The sequence below is a fragment of the Camarhynchus parvulus genome, chromosome Z, assembly GCF_901933205.1.
Source record: "Camarhynchus parvulus chromosome Z, STF_HiC, whole genome shotgun sequence".
NCBI classification, from domain to species: Eukaryota; Metazoa; Chordata; class Aves; order Passeriformes; family Thraupidae; genus Camarhynchus; species Camarhynchus parvulus.
The window spans coordinates 68651705-68673089 of record NC_044601.1 but is presented as its reverse complement, the minus strand read 5'-3'; the positions used below and the strand labels follow the sequence as shown (position 1 = coordinate 68673089).

Genomic DNA, 21385 nt, shown 5'->3' with positions numbered 1-21385 from the left:
ATCATCTGGACCTTGGGTAAAGGCTCACAGAGGGACAAATGATAAACTGCCCATCCCAGAGGTTGCCCAGGGATGTGTGTGCTGCCTTTGAGGGAGTCTAATGCACCACACTGCTGGGAGTGGCTCAAAGACACCTTTCAGAGCTGTACATGAGGCTCGAGGTTTTGATGCCTTGTGGAGATGAATGCCACTTCCCAAATCTTTCTTGTGCACTTCCCAAATCTTTCTGCCACTAGACTGAAATACCTTGGCAAGAGATTATTTCTCTTTCAGGAGCATGAGAGCTGGGAGCAGCAAGCAGGGGAGAGTATTCCTACCCTGGCTATTCTGGAAGTGCCCGATAATAGTTATGAGTTAAAACACTTCAGATTATCGGGGCTCAAGGGAAACCTTCAGGTGACAGACACAGGGACTGTCACCACCTCCAAGGCAGGAGAGATAAATCTGTGTATCACCTTCCTAACCCTTGTCCAGGGAAATGCCATCAGAAGAGAGAATTGCTCCTCTCACCTAGCTCTGCAGCCCTTTCTAGTGCAATGACCATGTAAACAGGAACACACAGGAATGACAGACAGATAAACCCTGAGCAACCTGGTCTAGTGGAAGGTGTCCGTGATCATGGCAGGTGAGTTGATCTGTAAAGGTCCCTTCGGACCCAAACCATTCCAGGATTCCATGACTCTATGAAAATAAGGAAGCTGAGAGCACCAGCACAGCTAATTGGAGAAGCTTAATGACATCCTACCACAGCTGAGTAACTCTCCTCACATGTGATCTAAGCCCACAGGAAGTGCCAGGTATTTCAACACACTAATGAGCGACTACTAACAAAAGGGACACAGCTGCAGAGCATAGACACAGAAACCACAGCTCTGCTGGTGATTGTGAACTCAATGGTCAATCGTTTTGCCTCTCAGACGTCACAGAATTATCAAACGTTTTGGGTGGGAAGAGACCTTTAAAGATCAACTAGTCCAACGCTCCTGCAATAAGCAGCAACCTCTTCCACTGGACCAAGTTGCTCCCAACCTGGCCTCGATGTGAAAGCTTAAAATCACTCAAAGTGTTGTCTCCTTGCAGAGCCTCACTGATGCCTGCAAAGAACTCTACCCGTAGGCATGACTACTTACGGAAAACTTGGAGAACTCCTCCATGAAAAAGGTCTAGCTAGGTGATTCAGCATGACTGAGATAAACTCATTTCTAGGCTGTAGGAAGTAGGTTCACAAACAGCTTTTTGTGCATGGTTATTTACTGGACCAGGCTGGTTGGAGGGGTATGTGCTGTGTTCACTAATGCTGAGTGTAACAGCACAGAGCATCTTCTTGGTGTTGGTCACCAAGTGATGGAAATCAGGGTCAAGGCAGATTTTACAGCCTTGGGGAAGCACCTCAAAGCTCAAGGTGTTCAGTGTCCATGCTGGTTTTGTCCCTTATCCCTCTTCCCAGCAGTATAATCTCCAAACCCAGATCCTTCACGTGTTATTAGCCTGCTCTTGGCTGTTTTGGACCAGCCACCTCTCTCAGGCACTTGGAAATTGGTACCCATGCTCACCAGGTTGCTGCTGCCCAGTGGTTGGTTTTATTGGCTCTTCTTGCATCTTATCATCAACACCTAACAAAGAACTTGCAGAGCTTCTGCCTCACACAGGGCAGATCTGTGGCTGAGCTCTGCTTTCACCGAGGCAATGCCACATCCAGCTGCAGTGAAGCAGGACTGAGACAGTGACACCAGTGATAATTTGCTTTGCAGTGACTCATTAACAAAGAGGAAAGTGCTCAGAGGCGACAAAGTTCCTATTAAGCAGCATTAGGCCTGTTTAGTTAGGTTTTAGAGATAATTGCTTTAGTGACACATTCACATTTCTAAACTGCAAAAACAATAGTTACTTTTGGCAAATGTTAAGACATTTGTCTTGGAAAAGACAAGGGAAAAAGGAATGAATATCAGCTCGAGGAAATGCAGGCACATGCATCACTGAAGAGAAAAAAATGAAGATTTCAGCTTGAAGCACATGTAAAAATAGAAAAAGGAGGAAAAACATCCAGAGATCTCTGTATGAGGTTGTGTTCCTGCTGGAAGAAAGGGCTGTCTGCTGTAGTCAGTCCTGCCTGGGAGTGGTTTGGTACCTCTGCTGCAGAGATAACTCTCCTGAGCATGTTATCAGGTGTTGGAAACTCCAAGGTCACAGCTGCCAGGCCAGGCACCCTGTTAATGCCTGGTACTGACCTTGAAGGACCTTTTCAAGGCAGTCTGAACTGATGGGAGGCTTTGCTGCCGCAGTCCCACCCTAGGCCACACGCCAGTCAGAGACGAGACGAGTGAGTCAGAAGCTAAATTGGTACCCCTCAAAAAAAAAAAATCACTTAAACATCACAGAATCACAGAATGGGTTGTGTTGGAAGGGCCTTAAACATCATCTGTGTAGTACTAACACCCTGCCATGGGCAGGGACACCTCCCACTATCCCAGGCTGCTCCAAGCCCCATCCAGCCTGGCCTTGGACACTTCCAGGGATCCAGGGGCAGCCACAGCTGCTCTGGGCACCCTGGGCCAGGTCCTCCCCACCCTCACAGCCAGCAAATCTTCCCAATAGCCCAAAATCTGTCCCTGCCCTCTCACAGTGGGAAGCCATTCCCCTTTGTGCTGACCCTCCAGGCCCTTGTCCCCAGTCTCTCTGCAGCTCTCAGTCCCGTTAGGCACTGGAAGGTCATTATAAGCTCTCACTTTATGCCAAGCCAATCCACCAGACACTAAAGGTACTTAACCTCTACCCACCGCCTGCCCTACAACACCTCATGCACCTCCTGACTTCAGGTGACCCAGATACTCCTCTGGTCTGGAGAAGGTTTTGGGCCCCAGAGAGCTTGTCTAGTTTTTCTGACTTTACCAGTTGGCCTAATAAAAGATATCATCTCTCGACAGACACACACCACCGACTTCAAGGAGACCTTGCATGTAGCTGGATCTGCCCAAGATAACCTGTCACTCCTCCAGCTTTGTGCTTATCTGTGGGAACAGGGTGTGTGCAGCAGGAGCCTCGCCTGGGTCTCTGGGTTTCCCTCCCTCTTCTGCACCTGAATGAGCTTATTGTTTGTGAGTCTTTGTCTGTTGGAGGGGAGGAAGGAGGCCTGAAATGAATTGGGTCAAACAAGTTTTTCAGCTGCGTGCAGGTTAGGAGAGGCCACAAGAAAAGAACCACAGCCCTTTGAAGTCAGGCTGCTCCTTTTCTTTTTCATGGGCTGTTTTTTAATTCTGACAGTGAGTGATACTTTCTCAGATGGAGATCAATTCACTGAACACAAGAACAAAGGCTCTATAAACACACCTCTATCTTAGGGCTCGCATTGCAGTGACATATCATTGATGGAAGGCAGGAGGCAGCTCCAGCTAAATCATGTCTACAGTAAGGGCAAACCTTTCCTCCAGGGCCTCTCACGCTAAAACTGGGCAGGAATGAGGGTATTCCCCTCTCCATTCCTATCTGCCTTTAACAGATATTGGTAGCTAGGAAGAAAATCAATTTAGTGCTCCAGCTGGTGAAATGCCTTCTACTGCCTGGACATCAGCTTTGCCATTTAGAAACAGCAGGAATCCCTGAGCTCCTTCCTACAGGACAGAGCTGCACCCATATTTCACATCACCACCACCAGATGAACCTCTGGACCCCAGGCTGCTGCTCAAGAGGACACAGACAATGCCAACCCTGCCAGAGACAGTGCAGCCAATGAGTGACAGGGAAAGGCAGAGCCACCACCACTGCAGACTCTCTGCCTGAACCCATGTGGCTGTGGAGGTGTTGTCCCAGGAAATTCCCTGCTTCCTTGCCTTCCTGCCTTGTGGGGATAATCTGCTGGGAACTTACTAATGGAAACAAATATTTTCCTTTTTTGTTCTTAGATGTGGAGGTAGCAAGTACTTTCAAAATGCTTGGCCATGTTGATGACATTCAATCCATGGAAAGATTTAAGGGCCAGAGGTCTGCAGCTGAGATACGTGTTCTTCAGGCTCCATTGCTCCCTGGGCAGAGACATGAAGGAGGACACTGTTGATCCAGAAATTCCACAGTCATTGCTCCTCATTAGTCGTGGTTTAACTTCTGGTTTCCTTTGTGTACAAAGAAGGTCCTTGGGCAGAGTCTGTGGAGCTGTGGCAGCTTCCTCTTTAACTTAAACAGTCCTAAGAGCAGGGACTGGGTCTTCTCCTTCTCAATTAATGCCTAGGCAATGAGCTGCAAACTCACATGCTCTCTCTGTCTCTCTCTCCTTGCCAGTTAATTATTTTATACAAAATAGAGAAAGAAGCTGAGCAAGCCCCACTCCAGAATAACTTGCCAGGTGGCTCATCTCCTCAAAGCTGGGAAGGGGTCTTCAAGGTCTCCTCAGGCACTTCCAGATTGGTGTGCTGACCCATGGGTTCATGAGTAAAAAGGCACAGCTTCCCCATGGAACTGTTCTGCAAGAAAGAGTGAGCGTGTGCATTAATCTGCAGGAGGGGGTGCAGCTCACAGAACTTGGAGGACAAGTGCACCTCTGTGCTCCCCATGGTCTCAGCATCCCCATGGTCACCTCATCTCCTCCCAGACAGCTAAGATGGTCACACCACTCAGATCATGATGATTTGATCAGTTAAACACACACTCAGACTTGCACTCAGGATTAGATTTACCCACTGTGTTTGCTGTGAATTCCCAAGCTCAGACAAAGATGGCATTAGGCTGACTTCTGAAACTCTTCCCCCTGTGGTGCAGTCCAGCTTTGACCACAAAGATCACCTCACACGGGACTGAGGGTCTCCTACAAACGTGGAGAACAAAGCTGAGCTCTCCTCTGAAGCACTTGCATCGATGCAAATGAGGCTCTGCACTCATATCTTGACACAGGCTGGAGAGCTGGCATCACAAAACTCAGATTTCTTCCAAACTGCCGCTGGGCCTCCCTGTGGACATGTTGGAAATGCCAGGACACTTCCTTGGGGTTTTTAAAGAGCCTTTCTGGGATGAATAACAGAACCTGCAGAAAGGTTAGCATGAAAATAGCTGTGGAGCAAGAGCATCTGTGGGGGACGTGTAGCCAGGGGTTCAGTGTCACCGATTCTGCGCAGCTGTCCTGCGGCTAATGCAAAACTCTGTATTCTGAAAAGGTCAAAAAGGTAATTAAAGATACAAAAGACCAGCCCTTCCCAGTATTGAAGCAGATGCTCAGCCAAAACATTTGCCTGTAAGATTGTATTTCCTTAAGGTTTATTAACCATTAAGTGTTTTTAGGGACAGGATCATAAAGATAATGAACCGAACGACAAGTAGAGTCAGGATTCCGTCGCAAATTATTCCTGTTGGGTTAGACAAGTGTTTGAAAAGCAAAATGCTTCGCTGTGATTTTTCAAGAACAGAAGACCCTGAGCCCATCCCTGGCAGCTCTCCTCTGCTTTAACTTGCTGGTGAAGACAGGCAACCTGCTGGGTTTAGGGGAAGGTGAGCAAAGCAGGCGCGTTGGGCTGGCAGCAGGATGGTTCAAAGCAAGGACTGTCTCCCTTTCAGCAATGCCAGCTAAAAGAATTGCTTCTCTCCCACCCTGACTGCTCACTACATCACCCTGTGCTTTTCAATTGTCCTAGGCAGATCACTGAACTGATCCAGGTGAAAAATAAAGAGTGAAGGGGCTTAGGCAGGGGGGGAGGGATGTCTGGTGCCAAGAACAGTTTCAATCAAATTAAGTAAATTTTAAAATGCAGTCGTGTTAGAAAACATTATTTATAATCTTGTTTTGCCAGGAGAATTATTTTTTTCTAGGCTAATTATATTTCAGTACATTTTGGCTAGTAGGAGGTATGCCATCAAAGTGGAGATCATGGAATATCCATCACCAGAGATGAGTAATAACAAATAAGAAGAATGGGCAAAAAAATCACAGCAAAGCTTGTCTGGGGTATAGGGAATTAATGAGCTCAACAGCTGAGGTCCCCCCCAGCTCTGTCTTGTGATGACTCTGGGACAGAAACACATATTTTGGTCACCATACAAATGAATACCCATTTTTCAGCATTTTAAAACATAAGTGTTTTGCATTATGGAACAATGGAAGTTGCATATGTATTTACCCATTTGCCCTAAATCACACAATTTAGTGGACTTTAATACAGTGGACAAATGGGTTATTAATGAGTTTATTCAAACTTATTCTCGTGGACCCATGAGACCCACACCCCAGCAAGCAGCTTGCAGGGGACCACCCTGCTTTGAAGGATGAGAGAGTCAAAGAGCACGGACATGGGCTGCTCCCAGCCAGAGCTTTTAGGGATGAAGCCTAAATGTGTCAGATAAATAGAAAAGAAAACACCAGTTTGTTTTAAAACCAACTTAAATGAAGAAAGTCTTGTTGTCCATGACCCAATTGACAGATGTATGTAGCGACCACAAACAAGATTTTTAGAACTAGTGGATTTTCACACCTCATTTTTTTGATCCCTGCTGGATTAGGTACATGCTATGTTTCTTATTTAAAGCCTACTTTGTTGTTTGTTTCAGTGGCCTATTCTCTTCAGAGCCTTGGATGAAGAAGCCATTGAGCTGAGCTAGGCAAGCAAATGGAAATGGAATAAAGAGTCTCCCTGCATCTGTGGAGAAGTTGGCTTCTGTCAAAAGGTGCAGCAGCAGTTCCTCAATAAACCAGGGCTTCACCTTGAGTGTGACTGCTCCACTGCTCTGGTAACATTTGCAAATTCAGTAATTAAGGAAATTTAGTAGAGTGTAATAAGCCTAGGACTTTCAAGAAGTTGTTACTCTTTATTTTTAAAGGTGTATGTAATTTACATACAAAAATCTGCTCTAGGTAAAAACCATTAAAAGACATCATCTTTGGTCTCCATCCTACTGCATCTCAAGTAGGAAATGGGGGTTTTGTTTCTGTGTGTATGCAAGGTTGAAACCCAGCATGGGGAAATGAAGCTTATTCTGCTCCCCGACACAGATTTTGGGGACATCTGTCCTGGCGATTCATGGATTCCCTCTGGGAAGGGTGACTGAACATCCCCACCACTCTCCCATGGTATATTCATCCAGAAAACTTGGCTGAACAGAACACCTGAGAAAGTTACTGTTGAGCTGAGCAGCAGAAATGGCCCATCCCAGGACAATCAGTGTTGCATGAACACCAAGAGGTGCACGAACACCAAGGGTTTAGCTCATCTACCTGAAGGTTGGTCTCCAATACCATGTGAGATGCTTTAGGTACTGAGATACTGAGACAGGGACTGGTGGGCATGACACAGGCCTTAGAGGAGATTTGTCATGGAGTGGTGGCTGAAGGCAAGGCCAAAGATGGCTTCAAACATCTCAGTTAATAGAAAAGACCCTTTTTTAGGCAACACACAGATCTGAGCTACAGCCATGCTCCTCTTCAGTGGTGATGGGAACCATGTGGGTCATGAGACTCCAGCTGTTGTGCCTGTTCCAATTCCCTTGCAGGGCAAAACAATCCTGAAGGTTTCCAGGGCAAAGCAGCTGGATGGAGCCCATGGAGAAGCCCCCAGGACCTCTTGACTAGGCCGGGCCTTGCCCGGCTCCTGCCTCATCCACCACCCAGACTCAGGGACAGAGCTGCATCCAGGGCAGCAGGGGCTGGGCAGGGAGTAGGGCTGGTGCTCTTTGTTCTCTGAATGTTCCCAGATAGCGTGTGAGGCATTAAAATACTTGGCATGGTGAGGAACATGCACTTGTGTACGCAGAACTTGGAGCACAGAGACAGGAGTCATCCTAATCTCTGCCTTCCTCTCCTTCCCATCATGGAGAGGCCATTGCATCCACTCAGGCTAATTCATAAAAGCAAATCAAACCCATGGGTCCCTCTTGGTTCTCAATCCCCTTCTCACTGTACCTGCTAACAGCAGCTTATGCTACACCCAGGGGAAGGCCAGCATCAAGCCCATCTGAGGAACTGGCACCCAACCCTTTGTGTGGATGAGCTTAAGAGGGACTCCCAGCAGAGCTGTGCTAAGCTCTTTTTCTCCTGGAGGCAAAACCATCCTTCCCAAAGTACACTGCAGCCCATTTATCCTGGCCCAGAGCCTGGGAACAAGAGACTATTGCTAAACTCAGACAGCCTCTTGAACTAGGGATGCTGCTCCGTGCCATTTCCCCCAAAGGCAGGCTGTGTCAACGCCTTCATTCTTAACAACCTTCGCTCCACTGGATGGCAAAAGTGTGTTTTTGGCATCTGGATGGCAGCATTATAAAGCAAGACAATCCTCTTGGCAGGCCAAGGGAGTCAGATGCTATCTGCACTCGAGTCCATGGGGCACGCTGCAGGGCTGTGTCCAGACACCCAGTGCAAGCTTCAGATGTCAGAGGCAGGGTGCCGGGAGGAGCAGCCCAGAGCTCCAGTCAGTTTGCCCCAAGTCTCTGCAATGCCATGCTGCTCGATGGAAAATGCTCCCATGGATACCCTGGATCAGTCAGTACATCTCCATCACACACCAACAGAAAGCATCCCAGACATGCTCCTGAGGCACTCCTGCTTTCCCTCTGAAATTGCCTTTGGGATGACGGCACGGCAACCAAACTCTGAGAAGAAACTCTCCCTGCACGGGGAGGTTGCTCAGCTCAGGAGGTGACCCACAGAATCATGAAATGCTTTGACTGAGTTAGAGCTCACCTCCTTTGACCCCCTGCCATGAGCAGGGACACCTTCCACTATCCCAGGCTGCTCCAAGCCCCATCCAGCCTGGCCTTGGACACTCCCAGGGATCCAGGGGCAGCCACAGCTGCTCTGGGCACCCTGGGCCAGGGCCTGCCCACCCTCCCAGCCAGCAATTCCTAATTGCCAATAGCCCAAAATCTGTCCCTGCCCTCTGGCCCTGGGAAGCCATTGCCTGGCTGCTGTCCCTGCATGCCTTGTCCCCAGTGGCTGTGCAGCTCTCCTGGAGCCCCTGGAGGCCCTGGCAGGGGCTCTGAGGTGTCCCTGGAGCCTTCTCTTGTGCAGCTGAGCAGCCCCAGCTGTGCCAGGCTGGCTCCAGAGCAGAGGGGCTCCAGCCCTGGCAGCATCTCCGTGGCCTCCTCTGCACTGGCGGCAGCAGCTCCAGCTCCTTGTGCTGTTGGAGCCAGGGCTGGGGCAGCTCTGCAGGTGGGCTCTCACCTGAGCCCCGGGGCACAGGGGCAGGATCACCTTCCTTGACCAGCTGGAACCTGTCCTTCCTTTCTCTGGCACCAAAGGAAGCATTTCTGGAGGAGCAGGAGAAGGTGCCTGGTCTAACTCTCACAGCAGCTTTTTCATTATTATCTTTTCCTAGGCCAGCTGGTGATATCCCTCCTATAAGAGCCCTCCAACAGCACCTACTTGTTTCTGATCCCATCCACAACATTCATGTCTGAACCTTCTATTCTTCCCAGCTTTCCTGATCTCCTCGGTTCTTATTTCCAGTGCTGGAAGCAGCCATTCCATACTCCAGCCTTTTCAGGCCTGAGTTGGAGCGTGCCGGCTGCAGACAGTCCTCAGAGAACAGAGCTGTTAATCTGTGACCGGATCTGTCGAGCACATGCTAACCATGATTTTCAGAGCTTATAACTAATTCAAAATTAAACAAACTTTCCTGGAAGTAGCAAATGGCGCTTTTATGACAGCAGGGCCAAATTGCATGCTCTTTCTTCAATAGATGGAGGCTTTTCTCTGTTATTACAATTTCATGGAATTATCCCTTTTCAAAACTGGGCAAAACACTGTGCTTTCCCCTCATTCTTGGAAATGGACATAATACTTTGGCTGAAACTTTCCAGAGAACTTCAGCCTAAGGCAGACATCTGGCATGGACTGTTTTTATTTTTTTCCCAAACAATTAATAGTTTGACAAAACTTTTAGCTGAACTCCCAGTGCCTTGCAGGCTGGGCTGTGTTGTGCTGCTAGCTCTGGATATGCTGGGGATATTTCACTGGCTCTGTGAGTGAAGTTTTAGGGTCTTCTGCTGCAGGAAAAGGTAGGGGAGAGCACAGCCACGAGAGGGAGTGCAGTTCCTTACTCTCCCCACGCAGCACAGCCCCGCTGCTCCTAATCACAGCAGCCCTCCAGCTACGACCTGTTTTTCAGCTGTGTGTGGGTCTGATGCAGGCCTGGGGCTGTGGAGAGTCTCACACGATGAGAGCCATGGAGAAAATGACAAAGAATCACGATACGCTTGTGTCACATCTCACAAAGGGCCCTCATGAAATGTCAGGCTATTTCAACACTGGGCATCTTGCTTCTGAAACAAAAAAAAACCCAAACCAACCCAGGAGATGGAAAGTTATGAGGAGATTCGAAGAGGTCTTGCTGCTGTCTGTAGATTGGACCTGCAGACAAGGATGGATCCTAAAGAGGACCTAGAGCACAGCGCATCTGTCCCAGCTCCTTGTAGCACCAAAGAAAGGGGGAAGAACAGGCCTTGAAAAGCCACTTGATAGCCAAAAGCAGAATTCAATCCACAATGATCCTGGCCTCCCAGAAGACACAAGATAGGATAACTCAGGGGAATCAGGACTCCATGCTGTGGTTCCCAGCCCAAGTACTTCTACATGAACGCTCGGATCAGTCTCATTTTCAAGCTGAACAACTTAGTGGGGTCAGAACTGAAAAGGAGCTTTTTCACAGAATCACAGAATCATTTAGAGTGGAAAAGACCTTTTGTCTAGTCCAACTGCTCCCCCAGCACTGTCACACAAGTGCCACAAGTGCCACATCTACAGGGCTTTGAAATCCCTTCAGGCATAAGGACTCCACTACTGCCCTGGGCAGCCTGTGCCAATGCCTGACTACCCTTCCAGTGAAGAAATTGTCCCCAATATCCAATCTCAAATCCAATCCATGCTTCATATGGGATGTGGAGAGGATGATACAGGAGATTTATTTGGATCCAAGCAATGCTGCAGTTGCTGTGTGCTCCAGGCATGTTTTATGCACTGAGGGCTCAGGCCAAATGTGGAACACGCCATCAGATGGGACCAAGTTATTGTAAAATAACACATTACAGCCCATGAGCTGGGCTGTTAAATCCTTCCTGTACGTGCTCATGGCCTGCCCACGTGGCAGAGGAAAATGTGTCTGCTTGCACAAATATAGTTTAAAGCATCTTTTACTTCCCAACAGGAGCATCTCAAGAGCTTACACAAGGCCAGCAGCTTCTCAAGAGGTTGACAACTGAGGCTGCTGGGGCAACAGTCTGTGGGAGAGGTTTGGGACAATGCTCTTTGCCTCACAACTAGGGTTGTCCTCTAGAACACAGCAGGATGGCCACAGCAGCCCAACTGAGGGACAGCTGACTGTGAAGCCACCATATTTCAGTTGCACTGGCCGGGGAACCCAAAGCCACTGAGCCTTGACAGGCATGGACATGGAAATTTTGCAGGCGCTGGACTAACCACAAGAGGGGGATCACAGTGAATGCAAGAGATGCTGCAAAGAGTCTGGAAAACATATTGTAGCCCCAGAATTCAAGAGCATGGGTCTCCCTGCTCTGCCTACTTTATCTTCCATCCACAAAAACAGCACTTGATATTTCATTTAAAATTACAGGTGAAGGAGAACTGCACTTTGCCTGTGGAAAACAAAGACCATCCCTTTGTGCTAAGTATTTACAATACAGCCTTTGAAAAATATGTGTTTTCATTGGTCAAAGCACACATATCCTTACCAGGCTCTCATGTCTTTACAATCAGGCCAGAAAATGAGCTTTATCCTGTTGGCCTGTGACTTTTATAGCTGACCTACAGTCAGACCCACGAATATCACCTATGTGACCACAAAGGATTACTGGGGACAGCAGGCACAGGCGTTAGAGCGAGGAGGACATGCTGCTGGGACTCCAGCTATCAAATAATCACCACTGGCTGTCGTGGGCATTGGAAGATGTATAGAGATGCTGCACAGCCAAGCAGGATCTGTTTTTTCCCTCTCCAAGGGGTGGCACGCAGACACACTAGTCATGGCAACTGTCATCTGGGGTGCGATCTGCCAGGTTTTTAATTGGCTTGCAGATGTTGTGCCCTGGCTATATATATTATTTTCACTTAAGTTTATGTCAGCAGGAACAAGACTCTACTAAATTTATCCCCTGTGCTCAAGACTAACTGCACAGGCCTTGAAGGGTATTTTTAATAGGAGGTAAACCTCATCCACAAACAGTTTCTCATTTCAGGCCTACAAATGAGATATTTTCCAGTCCAGTTTAACTCCAACCCTGCCCCTTCCTTCCACAAGCCCCAAATGACTGTTTTCTCCTGATTCTTTGGTCACTGTGTAAGTGTGATATCCCTTGGCAGAGCCTACAAAAGAGCTGGGGAGGAATACGATTCCTGCCTATTTGGCTCCTTTTAGGGTTAAAGCCAGGATGGGTTTAGTGCCTAAAGCAACATCCTTCACGCAAATGCCAGTATAACATAAATTGTGCCGGGCTCTGAGGAGAAGCAAATGTCAAAAATTAAGTTATTCTTCTGTTTGACTCACAAATCCAAGTAGCATGCAAATAAAGAGGAGCCATCTGTTCAGTCCCTGGGCCATTTGAAGTTAAGCATCCAGCGCCAGCTCCCTGTTACATCAGGTCAGCCCTGCTGGCTGGCCTCCACAGGACGTGCTCAGCCTTGCCCAGGACCGCCTGTCACCGCACAGCTCTCTGTAACCCTTCATGCTCCCCCGGAGCTCAGCTGGAATTCTGTCACTGCTTTTGGTTTAGGACTCCAGAGAAAATGAGCAGCGTCCTCAGGAGGATTAAAGGTCCTAAAGAGTGGAGGTTTATATTAGATATTCGGAAGAAATTCCTGACTGTGATGGAGGTAAGACATGGGCACAGGGTGCCCAGAGAAGCTGTGGCTGCCCCATTCCTGGAAGTGTGCAAGGCCAGGTTGGACAGGGCTTGGAGCAGCCTGGGATAGTGGAAGGTGTCCCTGCCTGTGGGACATGAACTTTAAGGTCCCTCCCAGACCAAACTACCCTGTGATTCTGTGATAGGGTCACATGCCAGCACTTCTGTCCTGCTGCAGACCCAGAGAGGGTAGCTTAGGCCATTGCTGGCTGCAGATCTTGCAAGCCCCAAGTAAGCTGCTGCCCTTCCTCTGTGCTGTCCTCCTCTCAGCCAAAGCAGCCTGGTTCCAGGGTCTCCCAACTCCCACCTCTTGTTCAAGGATCCACCTAAACTTACAGAAACCCCAGTGTAGTTCCAGGGAACCAAAGCAGAGTCAGCTGACTGTGAGTGCAAGGAGAGAACAGGTAGCAACAGTGAAGGAACACTCCCTGCATCCTCAGAGTAAAAATAAGGAATCCTACCAAGCTTTGTCACTTCTGAAGGGGCAGCTCCTGACCAAAACCAGCGACAAGGTTATGGAAGTACAGCAAACAACTTGCAATTCTAAGAGAAGGATGATTGGATTCCTTGGCTGAATCCCTCACTGGAGCAGAAGCACTCGGATGGGCAGCTCGTGTTTAGGAAGGCTGACAATTCAGAAGCACCAAGGTGCATCTGCAATGGATGTGACAATACTAATACAGAGAACACACTTTCAGCATGCCACCTTCTTCATAAGGGAATGGCTTTTCCCTCATCTCTGGTGGAAGTCAGGAGCAAGGCTCCTCTCTCCTGCAAGATGGAGTAGGGTGCCACAGCTTGTGCTCCCCAAGCTGTGGATTTCCTATCAGAGAATCACAGAATCATTCAGGTTGGAAGCAACCTCCAAGACCACGGAGTCCAACCATTCCCCAGCACTGCCAAGGCCACCACTGTCCCATGTCCCCAGGTGCCACCTCCACACAGCTTTTAAATCCCACCAGGGACAGGGATGCCATCACAGCCCTGGGCAGCTGCGCCAAGCCTGGAAAATCTTTTAGTGAAGAAAGTTTCCCTAATACTCAATCTAAACTTCTCCTGGTGCCACTTGAGGCCGTTCTCTCTCCTCCTGTCCCTGTTCCCTGGGAGCACAGCCCGACCCCCCCGGCTGTCCCCTTCTGTCAAGAGTTGTGCAGAGCCACAAGGTCCCCCCTGAGCCTCCTCTTCTCCAGGCTCAGCCCCTTTCCAGCTCCCTCAGCCATCCAAGTGTCTGCAGGTGGACTGAGCTGTATCATGCTCAGCTTCATGCAGGCTGGACCTAATCCAGATTGAGAGTGCCTTTATCCTGGCAGGAGCCCCATGCGTGCTTTGGTGCCACCCCTCCAGCGTCTGGACTTAGGGAAATCCCTAAAAGGGCCTTGAAGGCTTTGGGAGCTGGGTTGGAGAACAGACACAGACATGCTGAAGCAATCATGACACACTTGCTGAGAGGGAGCACCAGGAGCTAACTGGAGAGCTTTTACAATGTGAGTCACTCGCTGAGCCCCATCTCATGGCATGCTAAGCAGTACGAATCAAAGACTGAAAATGCAGGGCATGTCTTGCCCTACAGAAACACCATCAACCACTTTACTTTTTAAGTAATGATTTGCTATTGATTATGTGCATGAAGATGAGGTAGCTCCCTACCTCTCCTGCCAATTTCCACACTCAATTACATTACAAGCGGGTGCCAGAGCTGAGCCATTCCTAGCAGAGCTGAGTTACTGCTCTCAGGAGGGGATAAACCTGACACATCAGAAATCTGTTGGGAAATTCTTGAGAGTACATGACCACACAACTCCTGAAGTACAAGTGGAATAAACATGGCAGTAAGAGAGGGGTGCCCACATCTTCCTGATCCCACAAGCCAAGTCCTACAGACACAAGACAGCAAGGTGTGCCCTGGAGAGCCAGGAAGGGAATGTGGTCTAGGAACAGCGTGCTTATGGTTCCCAGGTGCTGTGGGGTGTTCAGGTTCAGTGATCCTTCCTGCCATGCTAAGGTGAGCCAAGAGCCATGGATGACCACAGCACAGGCAGGGAAGTCATCCCACTGGATCTGGAATGTCAGGGCCACATTCTGGTAAAAAGTAACTACCAGGCATCTCAGGCAAGCTAAGAGCATGATCTGGATCCAGGATCCACTTAGAAACAGCAGGAGCAGGACTGCAAACAAAGTGACAACATGGATATGATGCTCACCCAAGACAGAGAAATTCAGGCAGGACTACAACCAAGTACTACAACAACACAGCCAGGAAAGTGCCCAGAGCCTAATTAGAGCCTCTGGACTAATGAGTGGTGGGTGCTAATTAGAGCCTCTGGACAAATAGGTGGAGGTGAAGTTGGTCAGGGTAATTAATACAAATTAATACACTCAGAACCCTGAAAAACAACTAAAAGCAAAGTGGAGCAGGAAAAGTTATATTTCTACTTCATCCATTTCTGGTCGCACGCTGGGATCTTCCCTGGTTTCATCCCATCTCAAGTTTGCCTGTGGCTGGGCAGGAGAAGAAAACAACCACAAGCAGACACAAGCGTCACTTTCTGCCTTGTGACACCTCCATCCAAATCCCCCATCCCTCCCAGCCTCTTGCCTGCTGTGCTGGTGAGTGTTTGCCAGGCAAAGGCACGAGGGAATCCTTAGTACACATCAGTCTTGTGTCACTCACTCTCTCCAAAGTGCTTCTGGCTGCAGTGGTTCGGGCTCTTGATTCCACCTCCATGTGTTTTTGAAGGCAGGAGATGTAGAGGGGAGATCAGGAAGCAGCATCACGTTGCTCCTGTCAGTGTGTTTTACACAAGTTTGTTGTTTTAAAAATAATCAGGTGGTAAGTTTGGATCTAGAGAATGAGATGAAGCTTAGGAGAGTTTCCTAGGAGGCAGAGAGGGGCAGAAAATCCCCTCTGCCCCTTATGGAGAACTTTGTAGCTGGATGTCATCTTTCCTCTGGATGAAAAAGATCCCAAATCCTTCCTCTGCTTTTTGTTAGGAGCACACATTCCTCTACCAGCAAACTCACAGCAGCTGCTCCTGCTGTTCCTAATTTAAACCTTCCCTTTAAATCTAAAAACACATTACTAGTGATGGATTTTGACCAAAGCTGGGGACTTTTGACTAATTAAGGCACTCAGAATCAGATCCCAGGCTGGATCAGCTGTTAGCAATGGTTTTACTGGGTATTAGAGCAGAGATCCCAGGCTGGATTGCCTTGCCGGGCTCCTCCACCTGAAACAGATGGACTGCAGAACAACAAACCCTAAAGGAACATCCTGAAATGGTGTTTCACAGGAAACATTTGATGAGAATCCCCAAAATCAGAGGGCAAATATGCTGGAAATGTTCTAATGGCACACAGGGAGGCTCTCCCTGAGTAGTTGATACTGACGGGGAAGCCTCACTGCTCAGTCTAAGCTGACAATGCTCTTCTGTGACTCAGCATCGTGCTGACTGCACTCAGGGACCCAGTGGGAAAGCACGGGAGCCGGATGACAGGGTAGGATAGCAGATGAAATAAAAAAGCAAATTGTGATTGTTGGCTAGGTCTGACTTAAAAAAAAAAAAAAACAGAAGGAAGTCAAAACCCCAAATTTCCAAAACACCCTGCCAAAGAAAACCATTAAAAAGAAAAAAAAAAGGTGTATTAGAATATCAAATTTGGGACCGAGATCATTAGACGTATAAGGAGGGCTTCTTGATACCCACATTTCATGGTTTTCCTGGATTTAGGTGTTTTCTTTGTCTTTTTTCCCTGCAAATCGTATTTTCTTCCCTCACGCAATCCTTGAAAGGCTGAGGAGTGAGGTTGGCTGGAGGGATGATTGTCCAACAACACACAGGGCACCCGGCGGCACCTGAAACTTGCGATCCACATGAACGTGGAAACCAAACATGTCAGGAAGCTTTCTTTCTCGCTGAAAAGCACAGGCAGAGTGAGGCAGTTAAGATGGGGATGCAGAGAGGACCCAGAGCTGCTGGATCCCTGCAGGAACAGGGCAATACCATCAGCTGTGCTCCGCTCCACCAAGCCCTTGCTGGGACACGGGCCGGGGGTATCACAGCAAGATGACCATGCTGGAGTACCACCCTGCTCCATGTATTGGCTTTTTATTTTAATTTCCGTACTAGGAATCATCAAACAGTGGGGACGTGAGAAGCCTGGCCATGGGAACCTCTGAGGTTTAACAACCCCAAGAGCTGAAGCTGCACTTGAGGCGAGGTGACCCCACGGTGAATCCAGGCCGGGGATAAAGAGCAGCTTTAGGAGAAGGACTTGAGGATGCTGGCGGTGAGGCTCTGGCACAGGTTTCCCAGAGAAACTGCGACTGCCCCATCCCTGAAGTGTCTAGGGCCAGAACGGACGGGGCTTGGAGCAAGCTGCTCCAGTGGAAGGTGTCCCTGCCCATGGCAGGAGGTGAGAGCGGAGGCTCTCTGGGGCCAATTCCCACCCGGGCCATTCCCTGCGATCCCACCCCTCACAGCCGCCCAGCCCCGCACGCCGAGGGCAGCGGGCGGCGCTCTGACCCCAGGGCGGTGCCTCCGCCGCGCTCCCCTCAGGCGGTCCCGCCCCGCACGCGCTTCCATTGGCTGCTCCTCTTCGCCGCGCGCTCCCATTGGCCGCGCCGCCCGCCCGTCCGCCGCGGTTTGTTTGGTCGCGTGGACCTGTCAAGCCCGGCGCGGGGAGGGGGCCGGGGGGGGGGTGACAGCGAGGCAGAGACGGAGAGCAGGAGCGAGAAGGGTGGGGCGCCCCCCCCCGGCTGTCCCACGTGGCAGTGCCCGGCGCCCCGACGGGGCGCGCAGGACCCCCCCCCCACCCCCTTCCCCTCACCGCTGCGTCCCGTGTGGCCCCCCCGGCGCGGGGCCAGCGACATCCGGGCCCTCGGCTCGCCGCCGCCGCCGAGCCGCCCGAGCCGCGGGCCAGCGCCGCCGGACGGGGCGGGCGGTGCCGCCGTGCTCGGCGCGGTGCTGTGTCCGTCGCCATCCGCCGCCGCTGCTCCCCTCGAGGTGCGCGGGGCTGCCCCGCCCCGTCCCGTCCCGTCCCGTCCCACGGCGGGGGCGATGCTCCCCTGGCTGCGCTGCCCGCGGATCCCTCCCTGCTGATTCGTTTTAGACGGTAAGTTCTGGTTTTATTTAATTTATTTATTTATTTATTTTCTGTTTTGTTTGCTGCCTTAAAATAATGCTCTGTTTCCTCCCTGCCGGAATTGCCGGGTGGGAACCGCTGCCTTCACCGACGGGGGTGGACCGGGGGTCCCTCCATCCGCAGCCCCGCCAGGACCCTCCTGCGGGGGGAGGCGGCGGCGGCCCCCCCTCCTCCATCTCCCCTCCCCTGCCGTCCCTCCCTCCGTCCCTCCCGGTGCCAGGGGACCGTGCCCGGTCCTCCCGCTGGGTCCCCGAGCTGCGGCAGCATCGCGCAGAGGCAGCGCTGCTGTCACCGGCGCTCCCGGCTCCCAGGTCGGACATTCCCCCCCACGTTCTTCTTCTCCAACGCTCGTTAGTTTTTATTGATTAATTGCTATTTTTTTCCCCCCCGATTAATTACTATTTGCAATTTTTATTATTGTTCCCTGGATCGTGGCAAAACTTTCGCCCGAGTTCCCGCTGCCCGCGGGTGCAGCCGGTGCGGTCCCGCTCCGCGAAGCGCTCCCTGATGTATGGGATCAACTTGCAGGATCGGCTTTTCCTTGCACTGAAGGACGGGATGCGCGGGGTGATCCCGAACCGTCCCGTCCCGTCCTGTGCCGTCCCCATCCCATCCTTTCTCCCTGCACCTCGCAGCGGGACACGGATCCGACGGCTCGGGATCCCCGCATTGCTGGGAAGCCCTCTGTTCGTTTTTATCCCGGTTTTCACCCGGCTGCTGCCCGTGCCTGTGAGAGCTGGGAGGCGGCTGTGGCTCCTGTCCAGGGTGACACCTCGGGCGAGGCGCTGTCCCCGCTGATGCTGGAGAGCCTCACGCTGTGTCACCGTGTCTCTTAGGTTTGCCCGGCGCGGGATCATCCCCCGGAGAGCCCCCATCCCGGCGGCAGCACCGAGCCTCGGCGATGCGGTACGTCTGCTGCTGTGGGCAGGAGCGGCGCTTCCCGGGGTAGGGGGAGGCTGGCGGTGTGCCCCGGGCTGTGGGATTCAGGGACAGGTGGGCCTGGAGGAGAGTGTCCCTGGGATGGGCACAGCCCGGCTGTGGAGAGTGTGGGGTGAGCATCCCGGGGAGGGGCATGGCATGGGGTGAGCATCTCTGGGACGTGCTGAACCCAGATTTGGGGAGTATGGGGTGATAATTTCTGGGATATGCTCATTGTGGGGTGATGATCCCTGGGATGTGCTCAGTGTGGGGTGATGATCCCTGGGATGTGCTCAGTCACAGTGTAGGGAGTGTGGGGTGATAATTTCTGGGATATGCTCAGTGTGGTGCTCAGTGTGGGGTAGGAAGTGTGGGATGATGATCCCTGGGCTGTGCTCAGTGTGGGGTGGGGAGTGTGGGATGATGATCCCTGGGCTGTGCTCAGTGTGGGGTGATGATCCCTGGGATATGCTCAGTGTGGGGTGATGATCCCTGGGATATACTCAATGTAGGGTGACCACCCGTGGGATGTGCTCAGTCCAGGTGTGGGGTGATAATTTCTGGGATATGCTCAGTGTGGGGTGATGATCCCTGGGATATGCTCAATGTAGGGCGACCATCCCTGGGATGTGCTCAGCCCTGGTGTAGGGGAGTGTGGGCTGAAGATTCCTGGGATATTCTCAGTGGGGGGTGACGGTCCCTGGGCTGTCCCTGGTGTGCTGTGAGCATCCCTGGGATGTGCTCAGTCCCGCCAGGCGTGGGGTGCTTTTCCAGCTCCCTTGCCGTGGCAGCAGCCGTGGTATCCCCAAATGTCCCCGCTGTCCTCTGGCTACTGTGCAGCAGGAGAGGGAGCTCACACCCTGTGGGCTAAACAGGAGGGGACAGGGTTCCTGTATGGGGTCCTGGGAGCCCCCCTGCCCGCTGAAGGCGCTGAAGGAGGGGAACCCCCTTCCACTGAGCCCCCCTTTCCGCCAGCCCTCGCCGCAGCTCCGGCGCTGAATTTCCTCCGAGCCCTCCTGCCCATATTGTGCTATTGATTGCTGAGCTGAACTTCCTCCCGAAATCATTAAAGCTTAAAAAATTGATGGCACAATAGAGCCCTTTATTAGCCACATAACTTTTCTTGCTTTCTTCCTTTCTTCTTAAGGTTTTTTTTTTTTTTAATCAACACAAAAGGGCAGAGCCTGAGCTCAGATTTGTGTCCTGTGTCCCTGTGAGAGCTGGGCAGTGTGCCCTCCTCCACCCCAGCTACCCATCAGCACAGCCGTGCCAGGCTATTTATTAGGAAAAATGGCAAAGATGGAATCGATGTGTGCAGGTCTTTTTTTTTTCTTCTCTCCTTTAATCCCAGCCTCCTCTCTTTGCAGCCTACAGATAGGTCTATCTATTCGTGCTCTTGTAAATAAAAATATTTGAGTGGGGACTGTAATATTTTATTCCCTGTCATGTCTATCCTTCGGTCTAATGATGGCTGAGTTCTTGCTTGGTATTAACTTACCATTTTAGTAACAGTTGAGTTTTCCTGAAGGAAATCCCTCTGGGCTGGCCATTACTGTGTCATTGTATAACACAGCAGAAAGATGGATTACCTGGATGGATCTCCTCCAGCGTGACTTCACCAAGTGACAGGCTTCAGCTAATTTATCCCTGCTCCCGTTGCAATTGTTGGGACAGGGTTTATAGCTTCTAGGAAATATTTGCAGAGTCTCTGGGTGTACAATTGTAAATACAGGCACTGATTTGCCAGGTGGGACTGCTGGCAGCATCCTGCTTCATTGTGAAGCCCCAGATCCTGGAGTCAAGTTAACCCCTATGAGTTCTCCTTTAGTGGGGAAATAAAAAGTTTTTACTTTTTCTGGTTATTCAGAGAGGTTTTAAAATGTGCTTGGGTGTGTCTGAGTCTGAGTAGAGGCAAGAGAAAGAGGCAGGGGAAAAAAGTACATTTATATGTGTGAGTGTGTTCAGGTGTAAAATAAATCTCACGATTTCGAAGTCAATATAGCATTTTGTTGAAGGATCCCTCAGCAGTCCTGTGCTGGAGCAGGGATTGAAAGTCATGTAGAGGGGACACTGCCTGGCTGCGTGGCCTTGGGCCAGTCATTTATCTTCTCTGCTGCAGTGTCAGTGTCTCAGGAGCGTGGCTGCCTGTGCTGCCCCATTTTCTGCCAGCCCTGTCTGAGTGCTGCACACTGTCCCTCTCCTCCTCACCACAGCTTTCGTGAGGCACCCCGTTACTTTTAATACTCTGCCTCAGGCTGGAGACCCCTGAGTGTCAAGTATCCCCCCCAAAACGCTTCCCTGCTAGAACAGCAGCAATGAGTGCATCCCTCTGTGCTGCCTGCTTGTCAGAAAGAAATCAGATTTCTTCTCTGCAATGCCATCCACCCTGTGTGCCCCCAGTTTGTCATCCCTGCAGAATATGGCATGCTGCTGCCGAAAATGATGGAGCTGTAGAACAGGAATAGCTCAGAGGGGTTTGTGTTTGCAGATGACACTGAGCTGA

The 21385-nt window shown here is 50.7% G+C and overlaps 1 protein-coding gene across 1 annotated transcript in view; it reads left to right on the top strand.

The window, feature by feature from the left end:
- The first annotated feature begins 618 nt into the window (after positions 1 to 618).
- LOC115915799 (atherin-like) overlaps positions 619 to 21385 on the top strand; it is a 77819-nt gene continuing 57052 nt past the window's right edge. The window contains exons 1-3 of the mRNA XM_030969476.1: positions 619 to 625; positions 17595 to 17934; positions 18801 to 18870. Of these exons, the coding sequence (XP_030825336.1) occupies positions 619 to 625; positions 17595 to 17934; positions 18801 to 18870 (417 nt within the window). The remainder of the gene's footprint in view (positions 626 to 17594; positions 17935 to 18800; positions 18871 to 21385) is intronic.